This window comes from Eucyclogobius newberryi, unplaced genomic scaffold (assembly GCF_026437365.1).
Source record: "Eucyclogobius newberryi isolate DKJ021-1_F unplaced genomic scaffold, fEucNew1.0.hap1 SCAF_2, whole genome shotgun sequence".
In the NCBI taxonomy this organism is placed as follows: domain Eukaryota; kingdom Metazoa; phylum Chordata; class Actinopteri; order Gobiiformes; family Gobiidae; genus Eucyclogobius; species Eucyclogobius newberryi.
The window spans coordinates 49824768-49848250 of NW_027315834.1; the positions used below are offsets into that span (position 1 = coordinate 49824768).

At 48.2% G+C, this 23483-nt stretch overlaps 2 protein-coding genes across 5 annotated transcripts in view; both read left to right on the forward strand.

Moving 5' to 3' along the window:
- The first annotated feature begins 1786 nt into the window (after positions 1-1786).
- mrps33 (mitochondrial ribosomal protein S33) lies at positions 1787-3690 on the forward strand. 2 transcript variants are annotated; one of them, XM_072453375.1, is made up of 3 exons: positions 1787-2011; positions 2396-2619; positions 3500-3690. In XM_072453375.1, exons 2-3 carry the CDS (start codon positions 2405-2407, stop codon positions 3603-3605), a joined length of 321 nt encoding a protein of 106 aa, XP_072309476.1. In that variant the 5' UTR covers positions 1787-2011; positions 2396-2404; the 3' UTR covers positions 3606-3690. The 2 variants fall into 2 exon arrangements, with proteins under 2 accessions (XP_072309476.1, XP_072309477.1); XM_072453376.1 differs by having other exon boundaries at positions 1787-1957.
- An 836-nt stretch (positions 3691-4526) lies between these two features.
- Positions 4527-23483, forward strand: part of braf (B-Raf proto-oncogene, serine/threonine kinase) — an 84902-nt gene continuing 65945 nt past the window's right edge. For all 3 annotated transcript variants that reach the window (XM_072453358.1, XM_072453359.1, XM_072453360.1), the window contains exon 1: positions 4527-4709. In XM_072453358.1, coding sequence (XP_072309459.1) covers positions 4560-4709 — 150 coding nt within the window. In that variant the 5' untranslated portion in view covers positions 4527-4559. The remainder of the gene's footprint in view (positions 4710-23483) is intronic.

A 23483-nucleotide genomic window follows, 5' to 3' on the forward strand; every position in this document is an offset into this window, starting at 1 on the left:
CGATGCTGCCGTGTGTGCTCTTTGTTTAGATTCAATTCAACTTTTCTCATTATAAAACAAATTAAACGTGTCACTGTTTTATTAGAAGGAAAGTGACATTTATTTGAAAAATATAATATAATTAGATTTGTTTGTGGACAAATTAATAAACACCAGAACGTTCCATCTGTCGAGCCCTGACCACGAGGTCAAAGGGCAAAGGGACAACACGAGGTCAAATGTAAAACTTGCTGTCCCTGACCATCTGGAGCTGTCCCTGACCCTCTGGAGCTGTCCCTGACCATCTGGAGCTGTCCCTGACCATCTGGAGCTGTCTCTGACCCTCTGAAGCTGTCCCTGACCCTCTGGAGCTGTCTCTGACCCTCTGAAGCTGCCCCTGACCCTCTGGAGCTGTCCCTGACCCTCTGAAGCTGCCCCTGACCCTCTGGAGCTGTCTCTGACCCTCTGGAGCTGCCCCTGACCCTCTGGAGCTGTCCCTGACCCTCTGGAGCTGCCTCTGACCCTCTGGAGCTGTCCCTGACCCTCTGGAGCTGCCTCTGACCATCTGGAGCTGTCCCTGATCATCTGGAGCTGTCCCTGACCCTCTGGAGCTGTCCCTGACCCTCTGGAGCTGTCCCTGACCCTCTGGAGCTGCCCCTGACCCTCTGGAGCTGTCTCTGACCCTCTGGAGCTGCCCCTGACCCTCTGGAGCTGTCTCTGACCCTCTGGAGCGGTCCTTCACCCTCTGGAGCTGTCCTTGACCCTCTGGAACCGTCTCTGACCCTCTGGAACTGTCTCTGACCCTCTGGAACTGTCTCTGACCCTCTGGAGCTGTCCCTGACCCTCTGGAGCTGTCTCTGACCCTCTGGAGCTGCCCCTGACCCTCTGGAGCTGCCCCTGACCCTCTGGAGCTGTCTCTGACCCTCTGGAGCTGCCCCTGACCCTCTGGAGCTGCCTCTGACCCTCTGGAGCTGTCCCTGACCCAGCTGTCCCTGACCCTCTGGAGCTGCCTCTGACCATCTGGAGCTGTCCCTGACCATCTGGAGCTGTCCCTGACCCTCTGGAGCTGTCCCTGACCCTCTGGAGCTGCCCCTGACCCTCTGGAGCTGTCTCTGACCCTCTGGAACTGTCTCTGACCCTCTGGAGCTGTCTCTGACCCTCTGGAGCTGTCTCTGACCCTCTGGAACTGTCTCTGACCCTCTGGAGCTGTCCCTGACCCTCTGGAGCGGTCCTTCACCCTCTGGAGCTGTCTCTGACCCTCTGGAGCTGCCCCTGACCCTCTGGAGCTGTCTCTGACCCTCTGGAGCGGTCCTTCACCCTCTGGAGCTGTCCTTGACCCTCTGGAACCGTCTCTGACCCTCTGGAACTGTCTCTGACCCTCTGGAACTGTCCTTGACCCTCTGGAGCTGTCCTTGACCCTCTGGAGCTGTCTCTGACCCTCTGGAACTGTCCCTGACCCTCTGGAACTGTCCCTGACCCTCTGGAGCTGTCAGAAAGCAAAAGAAGCGTTAGCGGTTTAATGAGGTGAAAATGTGACATAGTTCTGCTTTAACTCAAACCAGCAGCTGATGGAAAGTGTCTTCTGAATGTGATTTTATGTCTTTTTAGTTTAGTTTCGAGTTCCCATTCTATAAAGAAAGTTGCATTGTCACTTTAATTGTTGTTTCATTAATTATTTCATGAATAAATAAAAGAAATAGTATTATAGTTCCAGTAAAATAAAATAAAAATCCTCCGGAACTTTAGCTTTGACACAAAGTTCCGCTCGGAGCTGAATCAGAGACGGACACGTTTAGCTTTAGCCTTTAGCTCAGGCTGACAGCAGCTGCAGCGGCGCTTTAGCTTTAAAAACGTCACAGAAATGATTTTAAGACGTCGTAGTTCGGCACAAATACGTGAATAAACCGGAGGAGGAGTTACGCCGCGTCATAGACACTGAACCCGGAAGTGGAGCGGGTCACGGAGGGTTTTGTTGAAGGTTAGCATTAGCATCGGAGGCTAACATCCAGCTCTCCTTCAGTTTGGCTCTCAGGTGACTTTAAAATGTTAATTCAACAGGAATGACACCGATATTGGCCGATATTGTGTGAAAATTGTGTCTCTTATGGAAATGTGAATGTGTTTTATGCGTTTGTAATTGTGTTTATTTACACTGATCATCAGGAGCCTTTAACCTTTAAGACATCTATATATAGTGTGTAATCTTACTGTAGATTAAAGTAAAAACTATTGTGTGTCAACATTTCTGTGTTTCGGGTTAGTCATAATGTGCTCTTAAATGTGCAGCAAATGCAGTAAAGTCCAGTGTTAAATGTGTTGAATGTGACGTCACTCAGGCAGCGCCCCCTGGAGGACGCTCACACGTGTCTGAGCTTTAGAAACGTGGAGGAGTTGAACACGTTTGGTTTGATTCCAGCGCTCGGACATGGCGAGCCTGTCGTCGTACGCCGTGCGGATGGCCCGGCTCAGCGCGCAGATCTTCGGCGAGGTGGTCCGGCCCACGGACCCTCAGTCTCTGAAGGTGGTGCGTCTGTTCCAGGAGCAGCCGCTGGCCAAACGCAGAGAAGTGCACGAGTGGTACCCTCAGCACAAGGTCTACTACGCCATGTGCCAGAAGCTACGCTTCATGGGCCTCTTCAGGTCAGAGCCTCACACGGGGACAGGGACTGACAGGGACAGAGACAGACCGGGACTGGGGCCTGCTGTGAGAGGCGGGCTCTGCGGTGAGGGAGGGGCGGGCTCTGCGGTGAGGGGCGGGCTCTGCTGTGAGGGAGGGGCGGGCTCTGCGGCCAGGGGCGGGCTCTGCTGTGAGGGAGGGGCGGGCTCTGCTGTGAGGGAGGGGCGGGCTCTGCAGCGAGGGAGGGGCGGGCTCTGCGGTGAGGGGCGGGCTCTGCTGTGAGGGGCGGGTTCTGCTGTGAGGGAGGGGCGGGCTCTGCTGTGAGGGAGGGGCGGGCTCTGCTGTGAGGGAGGGGCGGGCTCTGCTGTGAGGGAGGGGCGGGCTCTGCTGTGAGGGAGGGGCGGGCTCTGCTGTGAGGGAGGGGCGGGCTCTGCTGTGAGGGAGGGGCGGGCTCTGCTGTGAGGGAGGGGCGGGCTCTGCAGCGAGGGAGGGGCGGGCTCTGCGGTGAGGGGCGGGCTCTGCTGTGAGGGGCGGGTTCTGCTGTGAGGGGCGGGCTCTGCTGTGAGGGGCGGGTTCTGCTGTGAGGGGCGGGCTCTGCTGTGAGGGGCGGGCTCTGCTGTGAGGGGCGGGCTCTGCTGTGAGGGGCGGGTTCTGCTGTGAGGGGCGGGTTCTGCTGTGAGGGGCGGGCTCTGCGGTGAGGGGCGGGCTCTGCTGTGAGGGGCGGGTTCTGCTGTGAGGGAGGGGCGGGCTCTGCTGTGAGGGAGGGGCGGGCTCTGCGGCCAGGGGTTTCGTTGGTTTCGTTGGCGTCATTTAAGGTTTTATGTTACTTTACATTTCTGTTGATTATAATTCTGATTTAACTTTGTCTCGTTTTATCACAAACTGAAACGTCTCTGATTCCAGGGACGAACACGAGGACTTCAAAGAGGAAATGAGACGTCTGCGGAAGCTCAAAGGCAAAGGCAAACCCAAGAAGGGCGAGGGCAAGCGCGCCGCCAAGAAGAAGTGAAGCCCCGCCCACTTTCCATCAGACCACACCCCTCTGCACCACTGTTTTTACATTTACGTTGAAGTAAATAAACGACGACTGTTCAAGTCCGTTTTGTGTCGTTGAACGTTTGTTGTGGGAAAGGCGGAGCTGGAGGCGGAGCTGGAGCTGGAGGCGGAGCTCCAGATTGAGGTTTGAAAAAAGGTGGAAACCTGTGACTTTTATTTGTTCCTACCTGAAATAATAATTCAAATGTTTGATTAAATCATAACTATACAAACATGTGTAAATACACAACATGTAATAATAGTAATAATAGTAATAATAGTAATAATAGTAATAATAACTAATAATGCCTTTGACAATTGTAACGCGGTCATCGTACAAAGACCAATGGGAAAGAAGGAGCTTTAAAACAAAAGGCCTTTTCCTGTTTCACTTTTTACCAGAGGAACTCGAACAGCGTCGAGAATAGTAAGGGCCCTAACGATGACCCCTGAGGAACACCTTTGGTAATTAGGACTGATCCTGGGAAAAGGACACGTAACGACGGATGGTGAGAGGGAACAGGGACTCATCTCGACCACGGGACTGGGTCAAAATTGTGTAATAATGGACAAAAATGCATGAAAAGGCCCCCCCAAGGGTTTAGCCAAGGGCCCACCGCTCTTGAGGTTAAAGCAATGATATGTAACATTCGGAGGGTGGAGCCTGCGTGATTCAGTGTTTCTCAGAGTTTTTTTGTATTTGGGGCTCAAAGTTCCGCACTGGGGCTTTAAATGTGGAAGTGATGATTATATTCACTTTACAAGTGATGGTTTTATTTAAATAACTTGTCATTGTCTGATTCTTATGAAGTTGATTTACTCTGTACATGATGATGATTATGATTATGGATATGATCGTTCCGAGCCCACAGACTGTGCCTCAGTGGCGCCCCCCTCAGGCCGCTCCGCTCTTCTCTCACACTTTAAAATGGCGGCCGTGAGCAGCGCCGAGTCTCCGCCGGCCGTGTTTAACGGAGCCGAGGCCGTGGACCGGGACAGCGCGGGCCGGGAGCAGGCTCTGGACGAGCTGGACAGCGCCTGTCCCGCGGGACTCACCGGGGACCCGCAGGACGAGGAGGTGAGCCCCGGGGAACGGGACCCGGGACCGGGAGCTGCGGCTGGACCCGGAGCGGATCATGTCCCACTTTGCGCTCATCTGCACCGCATTTTCACCTCAAATCACACTTTCCCCACAGACCGCACCGCATCCCGCGCGCGCACGCACATCCGAGCCGCCCCGCGTGACCGTGCGGTGCCACCGGGCCGTGCGTGCTCGGTAAACGGTGCACATCAGGCTCAGCAGACCCCAAGTGCTCAGATGTGCTAAAATGTGCTAAAATGACAATATGCATGTGTTGAACGTCTGACACGGCTTTGTCCCGCGTTAACCCGCTTTGACCCGGGTAATCCTGCTCCGCATCACGCGCCCGGTCCGCGGGTGTGTGCCCCGCGCAGCGGTGACGGGAGCGGGCTTAGCAGCAGCTTTAGCCGGCCACAGTTAGCGCAGGGCCCGCGGAGGCTGCGCGCATAACCGCCGCGTTCACCGTGGAGACTCATGGAGCTATAGAGCTATGGAACATGGAGCTATGGAGCTGTGGAACATGGAGCTATAGAGCTGTTTAACATGGAGCTATAGAGCTGTGGAACATGGAGCTATAGAGCTGTGGAACATGGAGCTATAGAGCTGTGGAACATGGAGCTATAGAGCTGTGGAACATGGAGCTATGGAGCTGTTTAACATGGAGCTATAGAGCTGTGGAACATGGAGCTATAGAGCTGAGGAACATGGAGCTATAGAGCTGTGGAACATGGAGCTATAGAGCTGTTTAACATGGAGCTATAGAGCTGTGGAACATGGAGCTATAGAGCTGTTTAACATGGAGCTATAGAGCTGTGGAACATGGAGCTATAGAGCTGTGGAACATGGAGCTATAGAGCTGTGGAACATGGAGCTATAGAGCTGTGGAACATGGAGCTATAGAGCTGTTTAACATGGAGCTATAGAGCTGTGGAACATGGAGCTATAGAGCTGTGGAACATGGAGCTATAGAGCTGTTTAACATGGAGCTATAGAGCTGTGGAACATGGAGCTATAGAGCTGTGGAACATGGAGCTATAGAGCTGTGGAACATGGAGCTATAGAGCTGTGGAACATGGAGCTATAGAGCTGTGGAACATGGAGCTATAGAGCTGTGGAACATGGAGCTATAGAGCTGTGGAACATGGAGCTATAGAGCTGAGGAACATGGAGCTATAGAGCTGTGGAACATGGAGCTATAGAGCTATGGAGCTATAGAGCTGTTTAACATGGAGCTATAGAGCTGTGGAACATGGAGCTATAGAGCTGTGGAACATGGAGCTATAGAGCTGTGGAACATGGAGCTATAGAGCTGAGGAACATGGAGCTATAGAGCTGAGGAACATGGAGCTATAGAGCTGAGGAACATGGAGCTATAGAGCTGAGGAACATGGAGCTATAGAGCTGGGGAACATGGAGCTATAGAGCTGAGGAACATGGAGCTATAGAGCTGAGGAACATGGAGCTATAGAGCTATGGAGCTATAGAGCTGTGGAACATGGAGCTATAAAGCTGAGGAACATGGAGCTATAGAGCTGTGGAACATGGAGCTATAGAGCTGTTGAACATGGAGCTATAGAGCTGAGGAACATGGAGCTATAGAGCTGAGGAACATGGAGCTATAGAGCTGAGGAACATGGAGCTATAGAGCTGAGGAACATGGAGCTATAGAGCTGTAGAACATGGTGATATAGAGCTGTGGAACATGGAGCTATAGAGCTTAGGAACATGGAGCTATAGAGCTGTGGAACATGGAGCTATAGAGCTGAGGAACATGGAGCTATAGAGCTGTGGAACATGGAGCTATAGAGCTGTGGAACATGGAGCTATAGAGCTATGGAGCTATAGAGCTGTTTAACATGGAGCTATAGAGCTGTGGAACATGGAGCTATAGAGCTGTGGAACATGGAGCTATAGAGCTGAGGAACATGGAGCTATAGAGCTGTGGAACATGGAGCTATAGAGCTATGGAGCTATAGAGCTGTTTAACATGGAGCTATAGAGCTGTGGAACATGGAGCTATAGAGCTATGGAGCTATAGAGCTGTTTAACATGGAGCTATAGAGCTGTGGAACATGGAGCTATAGAGCTGTGGAACATGGAGCTATAGAGCTGTGGAACATGGAGCTATAGAGCTATGGAACATGGAGCTATAGAGCTATGGAACATGGAGCTATAGAGCTGTGGAACATGGAGCTATAGAGCTGAGGAACATGGAGCTATAGAGCTGAGGAACATGGAGCTATAGAGCTATGGAACATGGAGCTATAGAGCTATAGAGCTGAGGAACATGGAGCTATAGAGCTGTGGAACATGGAGCTATAAAGCTGTGGAACATGGAGCTATAGAGCTATGGAGCTATAGAGCTGTTTAACATGGAGCTATAGAGCTGTGGAACATGGAGCTATGGAGCTGTTTAACATGGAGCTATAGAGCTGTGGAACATGGAGCTATAGAGCTGAGGAACATGGAGCTATAGAGCTGTGGAACATGGAGCTATAGAGCTGTTTAACATGGAGCTATAGAGCTGTGGAACATGGAGCTATAGAGCTGTTTAACATGGAGCTATAGAGCTGAGGAACATGGAGCTATAGAGCTGTGGAACATGGAGCTATAGAGCTGTGGAACATGGAGCTATAGAGCTGTGGAACATGGAGCTATAGAGCTGTTTAACATGGAGCTATAGAGCTGTGGAACATGGAGCTATAGAGCTATGGAACATGGAGCTATAGAGCTGTGGAACATGGAGCTATAGAGCTGTTTAACATGGAGCTATAGAGCTGTGGAACATGGAGCTATAGAGCTGTGGAACATGGAGCTATAGAGCTGAGGAACATGGAGCTATAGAGCTGAGGAACATGGAGCTATAGAGCTGTGGAACATGGAGCTATAGAGCTGAGGAACATGGAGCTATAGAGCTGAGGAACATGGAGCTATAGAGCTGAGGAACATGGAGCTATAGAGCTGTGGAACATGGAGCTATAGAGCTGAGGAACATGGAGCTATAGAGCTGAGGAACATGGAGCTATAGAGCTGTGGAACATGGAGCTATAGAGCTGTGGAACATGGAGCTATAGAGCTGTGGAACATGGAGCTATAGAGCTGTGGAACATGGAGCTATAGAGCTGAGGAACATGGAGCTATAGAGCTGAGGAACATGGAGCTATAGAGCTATGGAACATGGAGCTATAGAGCTGAAGAACATGGAGCTATAGAGCTGAGGAACATGGAGCTATAGAGCTGTGGAACATGGAGCTATAGAGCTATGGAGCTATAGAGCTGTTTAACATGGAGCTGTGGAACATGGAGCTATAGAGCTGTGGAACATGGAGCTATAGAGCTGAGGAACATGGAGCTATAGAGCTGTGGAACATGGAGCTATAGAGCTGTGGAACATGGAGCTATAGAGCTGAGGAACATGGAGCTATAGAGCTGAGGAACATGGAGCTATAGAGCTGAGGAACATGGAGCTATAGAGCTGAGGAACATGGAGCTATAGAGCTGTGGAACATGGAGCTATAGAGCTGTGGAACATGGAGCTATAGAGCTGAGGAACATGGAGCTATAGAGCTGAGGAACATGGAGCTATAGAGCTGTGGAACATGGAGCTATAGAGCTATGGAGCTATAGAGCTGTGGAACATGGAGCTATAGAGCTGTTGAACATGGAGCTATAGAGCTGAGGAACATGGAGCTATAGAGCTGAGGAACATGGAGCAATAGAGCTGAGGATCATGGAGCTATAGAGCTGTGGAACATGGAGCTATAGAGCTGTTGAACATGGAGCTATAGAGCTGAGGAACATGGAGCTATAGAGCTGAGGAACATGGAGCTATAGAGCTGAGGAACATGGAGCTATAGAGCTGAGGAACATGGAGCTATAGAGCTGTGGAACATGGAGCTATAGAGCTGAGAAACATGGAGCTATGGAGCTATAGAGCTGTTTAACATGGAGCTATGGAGCTGTGGAACATGGAGCTATGGAGCTGTGGAACATGGAGCTATAGAGCTGAGGAACATAGAGCTGTGGAACATGGAGCTATAGAGCTGTGGAACATGGAGCTATAGAGCTGTAGAACATGGAGCTATAGAGCTTAGGAACATGGAGCTATAGAGCTGAGGAACATGGAGCTATAGAGCTGTGGAACATGGAGCTATAGAGCTGTAGAACATGGAGCTATAGAGCTTAGGAACATGGAGCTATAGAGCTGAGGAACATGGAGCTATAGAGCTGTGGAACATGGAGCTATAGAGCTGAGGAACATGGAGCTATAGAGCTATGGAGCTATGGAGCTGTTTAACATGGAGCTATAGAGCTGTGGAACATGGAGCTATAGAGCTGTGGAACATGGAGCTATAGAGCTATGGAGCTATAGAGCTGTTTAACATGGAGCTATAGAGCTGTGGAACATGGAGCTATAGAGCTGTGGAACATGGAGCTATAGAGCTGAGGAATATGGAGCTATAGAGCTATGGAGCTATAGAGCTGTTTAACATGGAGCTATAGAGCTGTGGAACATGGAGCTATAGAGCTATGGAGCTATAGAGCTGTGGAACATGGAGCTATAGAGCTGTGGAACATGGAGCTATAGAGCTGTGGAACATGGAGCTATAGAGCTGTGGAACATGGAGCTATAGAGCTATGGAACATGGAGCTATAGAGCTATGGAACATGGAGCTATAGAGCTGAGGAACATGGAGCTATAGAGCTGAGGAACATGGAGCTATAGAGCTGAGGAACATGGAGCTATAGAGCTGAGGAACATGGAGCTATAGAGCTGAGGAACATGGAGCTATAGAGCTATGGAACATGGAGCTATAGGGCTGAGGAACATGGAGCTATAGAGCTGAGGAAAATGGAGCTATAGAGCTGTGGAACATGGAGCTATAGAGCTATGGAGCTATAGAGCTGTTTAACATGGAGCTATCGAGCTGTTTAACATGGAGCTATCGAGCTGAGGAACATGGAGCTATAGGGCTGTGGAACATGGAGCTATCGAGCTGTTTAACATGGAGCTATCGAGCTGTGGAACATGGAGCTGTAGAGCTGTGGAACATGGAGCTATAGAGCTGAGGAACATGGAGCTATAGAGCTGAGGAACATGGAGCTATAGAGCTGTTTAACATGGAGCTATAGAGCTGTGGAACATGGAGCTATAGAGCTGTGGAACATGGAGCTATCGAGCTGTTTAACATGGAGCTATCGAGCTGAGTAACATGGAGCTATAGAGCTGTGGAACATGGAGCTATAGAGCTGTGGAACATGGAGCTATAGAGCTGAGGAACATGGAGCTATAGAGCTGTGGAACATGGAGCTATAGAGCTGTGGAACATGGAGCTATAGAGCTGAGGAACATGGAGCTATAGAGCTGAGGAACATGGAGCTATAGAGCTGAGGAACATGGAGCTATAGAGCTATGGAACATGGAGCTATAGAGCTGAAGAACATGGAGCTATAGAGCTGAGGAACATGGAGCTATAGAGCTATGGAACATGGAGCTATAGAGCTGAAGAACATGGAGCTATAGAGCTGTGGAACATGGAGCTATAGAGCTATGGAGCTATAGAGCTGTTTAACATGGAGCTGTGGAACATGGAGCTATAGAGCTGAGGAACATGGAGCTATAGAGCTGAGGAACATGGAGCTATAGAGCTGTGGAACATGGAGCTATAGAGCTGAGGAACATGGAGCTATAGAGCTGAGGAACATGGAGCTATAGAGCTGAGGAACATGGAGCTATAGAGCTGAGGAACATGGAGCTATAGAGCTGTGGAACATGGAGCTATAGAGCTGTGGAACATGGAGCTATAGAGCTGAGGAACATGGAGCTATAGAGCTGAGGAACATGGAGCTATAGAGCTGTGGAACATGGAGCTATAGAGCTATGGAGCTATAGAGCTGTGGAACATGGAGCTATAGAGCTGTTGAACATGGAGCTATAGAGCTGAGGAACATGGAGCTATAGAGCTGAGGAACATGGAGCAATAGAGCTGAGGATCATGGAGCTATAGAGCTATAGAGCTGTTTAACATGGAGCTATGGAGCTGTGGAACATGGAGCTATGGAGCTGTGGAACATGGAGCTATAGAGCTGAGGAACATGGAGCTATAGATCTGTGGAACATGGAGCTATAGAGCTGTGGAACATGGAGTTATAGAGCTGTTGAACATGGAGCTATAGAGCTGAGGAACATGGAGCTATAGAGCTGTAGAACATGGAGCTATAGAGCTTAGGAACATGGAGCTATAGAGCTGAGGAACATGGAGCTATAGAGCTGTGGAACATGGAGCTATAGAGCTGAGGAACATGGAGCTATAGAGCTATGGAGCTATGGAGCTGTTTAACATGGAGCTATAGAGCTGTGGAACATGGAGCTATAGAGCTGTGGAACATGGAGCTATAGAGCTATGGAGCTATAGAGCTGTTTAACATGGAGCTATAGAGCTGTGGAACATGGAGCTATAGAGCTGTGGAACATGGAGCTATAGAGCTGAGGAATATGGAGCTATAGAGCTATGGAGCTATAGAGCTGTGGAACATGGAGCTATAGAGCTGTGGAACATGGAGCTATAGAGCTGTGGAACATGGAGCTATAGAGCTGTGGAACATGGAGCTATAGAGCTGTGGAACATGGAGCTATAGAGCTGTGGAACATGGAGCTATAGAGCTGTGGAACATGGAGCTATAGAGCTGAGGAACATGGAGCTATAGAGCTGAGGAACATGGAGCTATAGAGCTGAGGAACATGGAGCTATAGAGCTGAGGAACATGGAGCTATAGAGCTATGGAACATGGAGCTATAGAGCTGAGGAACATGGAGCTATAGAGCTGAGGAAAATGGAGCTATAGAGCTGTGGAACATGGAGCTATAGAGCTATGGAGCTATAGAGCTGTTTAACATGGAGCTATCGAGCTGTTTAACATGGAGCTATCGAGCTGAGGAACATGGAGCTATAGGGCTGTGGAACATGGAGCTATCGAGCTGTTTAACATGGAGCTATCGAGCTGAGGAACATGGAGCTATAGGGCTGAGGAACATGGATCTATAGAGCTGTGGAACATGGAGCTATAGAGCTGTGGAACATGGAGCTATAGAGCTGAGGAACATGGAGCTATAGAGCTGTTTAACATGGAGCTATAGAGCTGTGCAACATGGAGCTATAGAGCTGTGGAACATGGAGCTATCGAGCTGTTTAACATGGAGCTATCGAGCTGAGTAACATGGAGCTATAGGGCTGAGGAACATGGATCTATAGAGCTGTGGAACATGGAGCTATAGAGCTGAGGAACATGGAGCTATAGAGCTGTGGAACATGGAGCTATAGAGCTGTGGAACATGGAGCTATAGAGCTGAGGAACATGGAGCTATAGAGCTGAGGAACATGGAGCTATAGAGCTGAGGAACATGGAGCTATAGAGCTGAGGAACATGGAGCTATAGAGCTGTGGAACATGGAGCTATAGAGCTGTGGAACATGGAGCTATAGAGCTGAGGAACATGGAGCTATAGAGCTGAGGAACATGGAGCTATAGAGCTGTGGAACATGGAGCTATAGAGCTATGGAGCTATAGAGCTGTGGAACATGGAGCTATAGAGCTGTTGAACATGGAGCTATAGAGCTGAGGAACATGGAGCTATAGAGCTGAGGAACATGGAGCAATAGAGCTGAGGATCATGGAGCTATAGAGCTATAGAGCTGTTTAACATGGAGCTATGGAGCTGCGGAACATGGAGCTATGGAGCTGTGGAACATGGAGCTATAGAGCTGAGGAACATGGAGCTATAGATCTGTGGAACATGGAGCTATAGAGCTGTGGAACATGGAGTTATAGAGCTGTTGAACATGGAGCTATAGAGCTGAGGAACATGGAGCTATAGAGCTTAGGAACATGGAGCTATAGAGCTGAGGAACATGGAGCTATAGAGCTGTGGAACATGGAGCTATAGAGCTGAGGAACATGGAGCTATAGAGCTATGGAGCTATGGAGCTGTTTAACATGGAGCTATAGAGCTGTGGAACATGGAGCTATAGAGCTGTGGAACATGGAGCTATAGAGCTATGGAGCTATAGAGCTGTTTAACATGGAGCTATAGAGCTGTTTAACATGGAGCTATAGAGCTGTGGAACATGGAGCTATAGAGCTGAGGAATATGGAGCTATAGAGCTATGGAGCTATAGAGCTGTGGAACATGGAGCTATAGAGCTGTGGAACATGGAGCTATAGAGCTGTGGAACATGGAGCTATAGAGCTGTGGAACATGGAGCTATAGAGCTGTGGAACATGGAGCTATAGAGCTATGGAACATGGAGCTATAGAGCTGTGGAACATGGAGCTATAGAGCTGAGGAACATGGAGCTATAGAGCTGAGGAACATGGAGCTATAGAGCTGAGGAACATGGAGCTATAGAGCTGAGGAACATGGAGCTATAGAGCTGAGGAACATGGAGCTATAGAGCTATGGAACATGGAGCTATAGAGCTGAGGAACATGGAGCTATAGAGCTGAGGAAAATGGAGCTATAGAGCTGTGGAACATGGAGCTATAGAGCTATGGAGCTATAGAGCTGTTTAACATGGAGCTATCGAGCTGTTTAACATGGAGCTATCGAGCTGAGGAACATGGAGCTATAGGGCTGTGGAACATGGAGCTATCGAGCTGTTTAACATGGAGCTATCGAGCTGAGGAACATGGAGCTATAGGGCTGAGGAACATGGATCTATAGAGCTGTGGAACATGGAGCTATAGAGCTGTGGAACATGGAGCTATAGAGCTGAGGAACATGGAGCTATAGAGCTGTTTAACATGGAGCTATAGAGCTGTGGAACATGGAGCTATAGAGCTGTGGAACATGGAGCTATCGAGCTGTTTAACATGGAGCTATCGAGCTGAGTAACATGGAGCTATAGGGCTGAGGAACATGGATCTATAGAGCTGAGGAACATGGAGCTATAGAGCTGTGGAACATGGAGCTATAGAGCTGTGGAACATGGAGCTATAGAGCTGAGGAACATGGAGCTATAGAGCTGTGGAACATGGAGCTATAGAGCTGTGGAACATGGAGCTATAGAGCTGTTGAACATGGAGCTATAGAGCTGAGGAACATGAAGCTATAGAGCTGTAGAACATGGAGCTATAGAGCTTAGGAACATGGAGCTATAGAGCTGTGGAACATGGAGCTATAGAGCTATGGAGCTATAGAGCTGTTTAACATGGAGCTATAGAGCTGTGGAACATGGAGCTATAGAGCTGTGGAACATGGAGCTATAGAGCTGTGGAACATGGAGCTATAGAGCTGTGGAACATGGAGCTATAGAGCTGATGAACATGGAGCTATAGAGCTATGGAACATGGAGCTATAGAGCTGTGGAACATGGAGCTATAGAGCTGTGGAACATGGAGCTACAGAGCTGAGGAACATGGAGCTACAGAGCTGAGGAACATGGAGCTATAGAGCTGAGGAACATGGAGCTATAGAGCTGAGAAACATGGAGCTATAGAGCTATGGAACATGGAGCTATAGAGCTGAGGAACATGGAGCTATAGAGCTGTGGAACATGGAGCTATAGAGCTATGGAGCTATAGAGCTGTTTAACATGGAGCTATAGAGCTGTGGAACATGGAGCTATAGGGCTGAGGAACATGGAGCTATAGAGCTGTGGAACATGGAGCTATAGAGGTGTGGAACATGGAGCTATAGAGCTGTGGAACATGGAGCTATAGAGCTGTGGAACATGGAGCTATAGAGCTGTGGAACATGGAGCTATAGAGCTGTGGAACATGGAGCTATAGAGCTGAGGAACATGGAGCTATAGAGCTGTGGAACATGGAGCTATAGAGCTGTGGAACATGGAGCTATAGAGCTGAGGAACATGGAGCTATAGAGCTATGGAACATGGAGCTATAGAGCTGTGGAACATGGAGCTATAGAGCTGTGGAACATGGAGCTATAGAGCTGTGGAACATGGAGCTATAGAGCTGTGGAACATGGAGCTATAGAGCTGAGGAACATGGAGCTATAGAGCTGTGGAACATGGAGCTATAGAACTATGGAGCTATAGAGCTGTTTAACATGGAGCTATAGAGCTGTGGAACATGGAGCTATAGAGCTGTGGAACATGGAGCTATAGAGCTGAGGAACATGGAGCTATAGAGCTGTGGAACATGGAGCTACAGAGCTGTGGAACATGGAGCTATAGAGCTGAGGAACATGGAGCTATAGAGCTGAGGAACATGGAGCTATAGAGCTGAGGAACATGGAGCTATAGAGCTGAGGAACATGGAGCTATAGAGCTCTGGAACATGGAGCTATAGAGCTGTGGAACATGGAGCTATAGAGCTGAGGAACATGGAGCTATAGAGCTGAGGAACATGGAGCTATAGAGCTGTGGAACATGGAGCTATAGAGCTGTGGAACATGGAGCTATAGAGCTCTGGAACATGGAGCTATAGAGCTGAGGAACATGGAGCTATAGAGCTGAGGAACATGGAGCTATAGAGCTGTGGAACATGGAGATATAGAGCTGTTGAACATGGAGCTATAGAGCTGTGGAACATGGAGCTATAGAGCTGTAGAACATGGAGCTATAGAGCTGAGGAACATGGAGCTATAGAGCTGTGGAACATGGAGCTATAGAGCTGAGGAACATGTAGCTATAGAGCTGTGGAACATGGAGCTATAGAGCTGAGGAACATGGAGCTATAGAGCTGTGGAACATGGAGCTATAGAGCTATGGAGCTATAGAGCTGTTTAACATGGAGCTATAGAGCTATGGAGCTATAGAGCTGAGGAACATGGAGCTATAGAGCTGTGGAACATGGAGCTATAGAGCTATGGAGCTATAGAGCTGTGGAACATGGAGCTATAGAGCTGTGGAACATGGAGCTATAGAGCTGTGGAACATGGAGCTATAGAGCTGAGGAACATGGAGCTATAGAGCTATGGAACATGGAGCTATAGAGCTATGGAACATGGAGCTATAGAGCTATGGAACATGGAGCTATAGAGCTGAGGAACATGGAGCTATAGAGCTGAGGAACATGGAGCTATAGAGCTGAGGAACATGGAGCTATAGAGCTATGGAGCTATAGAGCTGTTTAACATGGAGCTATAGAGCTGTGGAACATGGAGCTATCGAGCTGTTTAACATGGAGCTATAGAGCTGAGGAACATGGAGCTATAGAGCTGTGGAACATGGAGCTATAGAGCTGTGGAACATGGAGCTATAGAGCTGAGGAACATGGAGCTATAGAGCTGTGGAACATGGAGCTATAGAGCTGAGGAACATGGAGCTATAGAGCTGAGGAACATGGAGCTATAGAGCTATGGAGCTATAGAGCTGTTTAACATGGAGCTATAGGGCTGAGGAACATGGATCTATAGAGCTTTTTAACATGGAGCTTTAGAGCTGAGGAACATGGAGCTATAGAGCTGTGGAACATGGAGCTATAGAGCTGTGGAACATGGAGCTATAGAGCTGAGGAACATGGAGCTATAGAGCTGTGGAACATGGAGCTATAGAGCTGAGGAACATGGAGCTATAGAGCTGTTTAACATGGAGCTATAGAGCTGTGGAACATGGAGCTATAGAGCTGTGGAACATGGAGCTATAGAGCTGTTTAACATGGAGCTATAGAGCTGAGGAACATGGAGCTATAGGGCTGTGGAACATGGAGCTATAGAGCTGTGGAACATGGAGCTATAGAGCTGTGGAACATGGAGCTATAGAGCTGTGGAACATGGAGCTATAGAGCTGTGGAACATGGAGCTATAGAGCTGTGGAACATGGAGCTATAGAGCTGTGGAACATGGAGCTATAGAGCTGTGGAACATGGAGCTATAGAGCTGTGGAACATGGAGCTATAGAGCTGAGGCACATGGAGCTATAAAGCTGTGGAACATGGAGCTATAGAGCTGTTTAACATGGAGCTATAGAGCTGTGGAACATGGAGCTATAGATCTGTGGAACATGGAACTATAGATCTGTGGAACATGGAGCTATAGAGCTGAGGAACATGGAGCTATAGAGCTGAGGAACATGGAGCTATAGAGCTGAGGAACATGGAGCTAGAGCTGTGGAACATGGAGCTATAGAGCTGTGGAACATGGAGCTATAGAGCTGTGGAACATGGAGCTATAGAGCTGTTTAACATGGAGCTATAGAGCTGTTTAACATGGAGCTATAGAGCTGAGGAACATGGAGCTATAGAGCTATGGAACATGGAGCTATAGAGCTGTGGAACATGGAGCTATAGAGCTGTGGAACATGGAGCTATAGAGCTGTGGAACATGGAGCTATAGAGCTGTAGAACATGGAGCTATAGAGCTGAGGAACATGGAGCTATAGAGCTGTGGAACATGGAGCTATAGAGCTGAGGAACATGGAGCTATAGAGCTGTGGAACATGGAGCTATAGAGCTATGAAGCTATGGAGCTGTTTAACATGGAGCTATAGAGCTGTGGAACATGGAGCTATAGAGCTGAGGAACATGGAGCTATAGAGCTGTGGAACATGGAGCTATAGAGCTGAGGAACATGGAGCTATAGAGCTGTGGAACATGGAGCTATAGAGCTATGGAGCTATGGAGCTGTTTAACATGGAGCTATAGAGCTGTGGAACATGGAGCTATAGAGCTGTGGAACATGGACTTATAGAGCTGTGGAACATGGAGCTATAGAGCTATGGAGCTATAGAGCTGTTTAACATGGAGCTATAGAGCTGTGGAACATGGAGCTATAGAGCTGTGGAACATGGAGCTATAGAGCTGTGGAACATGGAGCTATAGAGCAGAGGAACATGGAGCTATAGAGCTGTGGAACATGGAGCTATAGAGCTGAGGAACATGGAGCTATAGAGCTGTTTAACATGGAACTATAGAGCTGTGGAACATGGAGCTATAGAGCTGTGGAACATGGAGCTATAGAGCTGTTGGAGCTATAGAGCTGAGGAACATGGAGCTATAGGGCTGAGGAACATGGAGCTATAGAGCTGTGGAACATGGAGCTATAGAGCTGTGGAACATGGAGCTATAGAGCTATGGAACATGGAGCTATAGAGCTGTGGAACATGGAGCTATAGAGCTGTGGAACATGGAGCTATAGAGCTGTGGAACATGGAGCTATAGAGCTGAGGAACATGGAGCTATAAAGCTGTGGAACATGGAGCTATAGAGCTGTTTAACATGGAGCTATAGAGCTGTGGAACATGGAGCTATAGATCTGTGGAACATGGAACTATAGATCTGTGGAACATGGAGCTATAGAGCTGAGGAACATGGAGCTATAGAGCTGAGGAACATGGAGCTATAGAGCTGTGGAACATGGAGCTATAGAGCTGAGGAACATGGAGCTGTAGAGCTGTGGAACATGGAGCTATAGAGCTGTTTAACATGGAGCTATAGAGCTGTTTAACATGGAGCTATAGAGCTGAGGAACATGGAGCTATAGAGCTGAAGAACATGGAGCTATAGAGCTGAGGAACATGGAGCTATAGAGCTGAGGAACATGGAGCTATAGAGCTGTGGAACATGGAGCTATAGAGCTGTGGAACATGGAGCTATAGAGCTGTTTAACATGGAGCTATAGAGCTGAGGAACATGGAGCTATAGAGCTGTGCAACATGGAGCTATAGAGCTGTTTAACATGGAGCTATAGAGCTGAGGAACATTGAGCTATAGAGCTGTGGAACATGGAGCTATAGAGCTGTTTAACATGGAGCTATAGAGCTGTGGAACATGGAGCTATAGTGCTGTGGAACATGGAGCTATAGAGCTGTGGAACATGGAGCTATAGAGCTGTGGAACATGGAGCTATAGAGCTGTGGAACATGGAGCTATAGAGCTGTGGAACATGGAGCTATAGAGCTGAGGAACATGGAGCTATAAAGCTGTGGAACATGGAGCTATAGAGCTGTTTAACATGGAGCTATAGAGCTGTGGAACATGGAGCTATAGATCTGTGGAACATGGAACTATAGATCTGTGGAACATGGAGCTATAGAGCTGAGGAACATGGAGCTATAGAGCTGAGGAACATGGAGCTATAGAGCTGTGGAACATGGAGCTATAGAGCTGAGGAACATGGAGCTGTAGAGCTGTGGAACATGGAGCTATAGAGCTGTTTAACATGGAGCTATAGAGCTGTTTAACATGGAGCTATAGAGCTGAGGAACATGGAGCTATAGAGCTGTGGAACATGGAGCTATAGAGCTGTGGAACATGGAGCTATAGAGCTGTGGAACATGGAGCTATAGAGCTGTGGAACATGGAGCTATAGAGCTGTTTAACATGGAGCTATAGAGCTGTGGAACATGGAGCTATAGAGCTGTGGAACATGGAGCTATAGAGCTGTTTAACATGGAGCTGTAGAGCTGTGGAACATGGAGCTATAGAGCTGTGGAACATGGAGCTATAGAGCTGTGGAACATGGAGCTATAGAGCTGTTTAACATGGAGCTATAGAGCTGTTTAACACGGAGCTATAGAGCTGTTTAACATGGAGCTATAGAGCTGAGGAACATGGAGCTATAGAGCTGAGGAACATGGAGCTATAGAGCTGTGGAACATGGAGCTATAGAGCTGAGGAACATGGAGCTATAGAGCTGTGGAACATGGAGCTATAGAGCTGAGGAACATGGAGCTATAGAGCTGTGGAACATGGAGCTATAGAGCTGTTTAACATGGAGCTATAGAGCTGAGGAACATGGAGCTATAGAGCTGTGGAACTTGCAGCTATAGAGCTGTTTAACATGGAGCTATAGAGCTGAGGAACATGGAGCTATAGAGCTGTTTAACATGGAGCTATAGAGCTGTTTAACATGGAGCTATAGAGCTGTTTAACATGGAGCTATAGAGCTGTGGAACATGGAGCTATAGTGCTGTGGAACATGGAGCTATAGAGCTGTGGAACATGGAGCTATAGAGCTGTGGAACATGGAGCTATAGAGCTGTGGAACATGGAGCTATAGAGCTGTGGAACATGGAGCTATAGAGCTGTGGAACATGGAGCTATAGAGCTATGGAGCTATAGAGCTGTTTAACATGGAGCTATAGAGCTGTGGAAAATGGAGCTATAGAGCTAATGAGCTATAGAGCTGAGGAACATGGAGCTATAGAGCTGTGGAACATGGAGCTATAGAGCTGTGGAACATGGAGCTATATAGCTGAGGAACATGGAGCTATAGAGCTGAGGAACATGGAGCTATAGAGCTGTGGAACATGGAGCTATAGAGCTGTGGAACATGGAGCTATAGAGCTGTGGAACATGGAGCTATAGAGCTGAGGAACATGGAGCTATAGAGCTGAGGATCATGGAGCTATAGAGCTGTGGAACATGGAGCTTTAGAGCTATGGAGCTATAGAGCTGTTTAACATGGAGCTATAGAGCTGTGGAACATGGAGCTATAGAGCTGTGGAACATGGAGCTATAGAGCTGAGGAACATGGAGCTATAGAGCTGTGGAACATGGAGCTATAGAGCTGTGGAACATGGAGCTATAGAGCTGTGGAACATGGAGCTATAGAGCTGTGGAACATGGAGCTGTAGTGCTGTGGAACATTGAGCTATAGAGCTGTGGAACATGGAGCTATAGAGCTGTGGAACATGGAGCTATAGAGCTGAGGAACATGGAGCTATAGAGCTGAGGAACATGGAGCTATAGAGCTGTGGAACATGGAGCTATAGAGCTGTGGAACATGGAGCTATAGAGCTGTGGAACATGGAGCTATAGAGCTGAGGAACATGGAGCTATAGAGCTGAGGAACATGGAGCTATAGAGCTGTGGAACATGGAGCTATAGAGCTGTGGAACATGGAGCTATAGAGCTATGGAGCTATAGAGCTGTTTAACATGGAGCTATAGAGCTGTGGAACATGGAGCTATAGAGCTGTGGAACATGGAGCTATAGAGCTGAGGAACAAGGAGCTATAGAGCTGTGGAACATGGAGCTATAGAGCTATGGAGCTATAGAGCTGTTTAACATGGAGCTATAGAGCTGTGGAACATGGAGCTATAGAGCTGTGGAACATGGAGCTATAGAGCTGAGGAACATGGAGCTATAGAGCTATGGAACATGGAGCTATAGAGCTATGGAACATGGAGCTATAGAGCTGTGGAACATGGAGCTATAGAGCTGAGGAACATGGAGCTATAGAGCTGAGGAACATGGAGCTATAGAGCTGAGGAACATGGAGCTATAGAGTAGAGGAACATGGAGCTATAGAGCTGAGGAACATGGAGCTATAAAGCTGTGGAACATGGAGCTATAGAGCTGTTTAACATGGAGCTATAGAGCTGTGGAACATGGAGCTATAGAGCTGTGGAACATGGAGCTATAGAGCTGTGGAACATGGAGCTATAGAGCTGAGGAACATGGAGCTATAGAGCTGAGGAACATGGAGCTATAGAGCTGAGGAACATGGAGCTATAGAGCTGAGGAACATGGAGCTAGAGCTGTGGAACATGGAGCTATAGAGCTGAGGAACATGGAGCTATAGAGCTGTGAAACATGGAGCTATAGAGCTGAGGAACATGGAGCTGTAGAGCTGTGGAACATGGAGCTATAGAGCTGTTTAACATGGAGCTATAGAGCTATGGAACATGGAGCTATAGAGCTGTGGAACATGGAGCTATAGAGCTGTGGAACATGGAGCTATAGAGCTGTGGAACATGGAGCTATAGAGCTGTGGAACATGGAGCTATAGAGCTGTGGAACATGGAGCTATAGAGCTGTGGAACATGGAGCTATAGAGCTGTTTAACATGGAGCTATAGAGCTGTGGAACATGGAGCTATAGAGCTGTGGAACATGGAGCTATAGAGCTGTGGAACATGGAGCTATAGACCTGTGGAACATGGAGCTATAGAGCTGTGGAACATGGAGCTATAGAGCTGTTTAACATGGAGCTATAGAGCTGTTTAACATGGAGCTATAGAGCTGTTTAACATGGAGCTATAGAGCTGAGGAACATGGAGCTATAGAGCTGAGGAACATGGAGCTATAGAGCTGTGGAACATGGAGCTATAGAGCTGAGGAACATGGAGCTATAGAGCTGTGGAACATGGAGCTATAGAGCTGAGGAACATGGAGCTATAGAGCTGTGGAACATGGAGCTATAGAGCTGTTTAACATGGAGCTATAGAGCTATGGAACATGGAGCTATAGAGCTGTGGAACATGGAGCTATAGAGCTGTGGAACATGGAGCCATAGAGCTGTGGAACATGGAGCTATAGAGCTGTGGAACATGGAGCTATAGAGCTGTTTAACATGGAGCTATAGAGCTGAGGAACATGGAGCTATAGAGCTGTGGAACATGGAGCTATAGAGCTGTGGAACTTGCAGCTATAGAGCTGTGGAACATGGAGCTATAGAGCTGAGGAACATGGAGCTATAGAGCTTAGGAACATGGAGCTATAGAGCTGTGGAACTTGCAGCTATAGAGCTGTGGAACATGGAGCCATAGAGCTGTGGAACTTGCAGCTATAGAGCTGTTTAACATGGAGCTATAGAGCTGTTTAACATGGAGCTATAGAGCTGTGGAACATGGAGCTATAGTGCTGTGGAACATGGAGCTATAGAGCTGTGGAACATGGAGCTATAGAGCTGTGGAACATGGAGCTATAGAGCTGTGGAACATGGAGCTATAGAGCTGTGGAACATGGAGCTATAGAGCTGAGGAACATGGAGCTATAGAGCTGTGGAACATGGAGCTATAGAGCTGTTTAACATGGAGCTATAGAGCTGTGGAACATGGAGCTATAGAGCTGAGGAACATGGAGCTATAGAGCTGTGGAACATGGAGCTATAGAGCTATGGAGCTATAGAGCTGAGGAACATGGAGCTATAGAGCTGTGGAACATGGAGCTATAGAGCTGAGGAACATGGAGTTATAGAGCTGTGGAACATGGAGCTATAGAGCTATGGAGCTATAGAGCTGTTTAACATGGAGCTATAGAGCTGTGGAACATGGAGCTATAGAGCTGTGGAACATGGAGCTATAGAGCTGAGGAACATGGAGCTATAGAGCTGAGGAACATGGAGCTATAGAGCTATGGAACATGGAGCTATAGAGCTATGGAACATGGAGCTATAGAGCTGTGGAACATGGAGCTATAGAGCTGAGGAACATGGAGCTATAGAGCTGAGGAACATGGAGCTATAGAGTAGAGGAACATGGAGCTATAGAGCTGAGGAACATGGAGCTATAGAGCTATGGAACATGGAGCTATAGAGCTGAGGAACATGGAGCTATAGAGCTGAGGAACATGGACCTATAGAGCTGTGGAACATGGAGCTATAGAGCTGTTTAACATGGAGCTATAGAGCTGTTTAACATGGAGCTATAGAGCTGTTTAACATGGAGCTATAGAGCTGTGGAACATGGAGCTATAGGGCTGAGGAACATGGAGCTATAGAGCTATGGAGCTATAGAGCTGTTTAACATGGAGCTATAGAGCTGTGGAACATGGAGCTATAGAGCTGTGGAACATGGAGCTATAGAGCTGAGAAACATGGAGCTATAGAGCTGTGGAACATGGAGCTATAGAGCTGTGGAACATGGAGCTATAGAGCTGAGGAACATGGAGCTATAGAGCTGAGGAACATGGAGCTATAGAGCTGAGGAACATGGAGCTATAGAGCTGTGGAACATGGAGCTATAGAGCAGAGGAACATGGAGCTATAGAGCTGAGGAACATGGAGCTATAGAGCTGTGGAACTTGGAGCTATAGAGCTGTAGAACATGGAGCTATAGAGCTGAGGAACATGGAGCTATAGAGCT

Excerpts from the sequence above, each read along its gene's own strand:
- mrps33 (XM_072453375.1), top strand. The coding sequence starts at position 2,405 with ATGGCGAGCCTGTCGTCGTACGCCGTGCGGATGGCCCGGCTCAGCGCG. Across the intron at positions 2,620-3,499 it reads CGCTTCATGGGCCTCTTCAG|GGACGAACACGAGGACTTCA; the intron begins GTCAGAGCCTCA and ends CTCTGATTCCAG.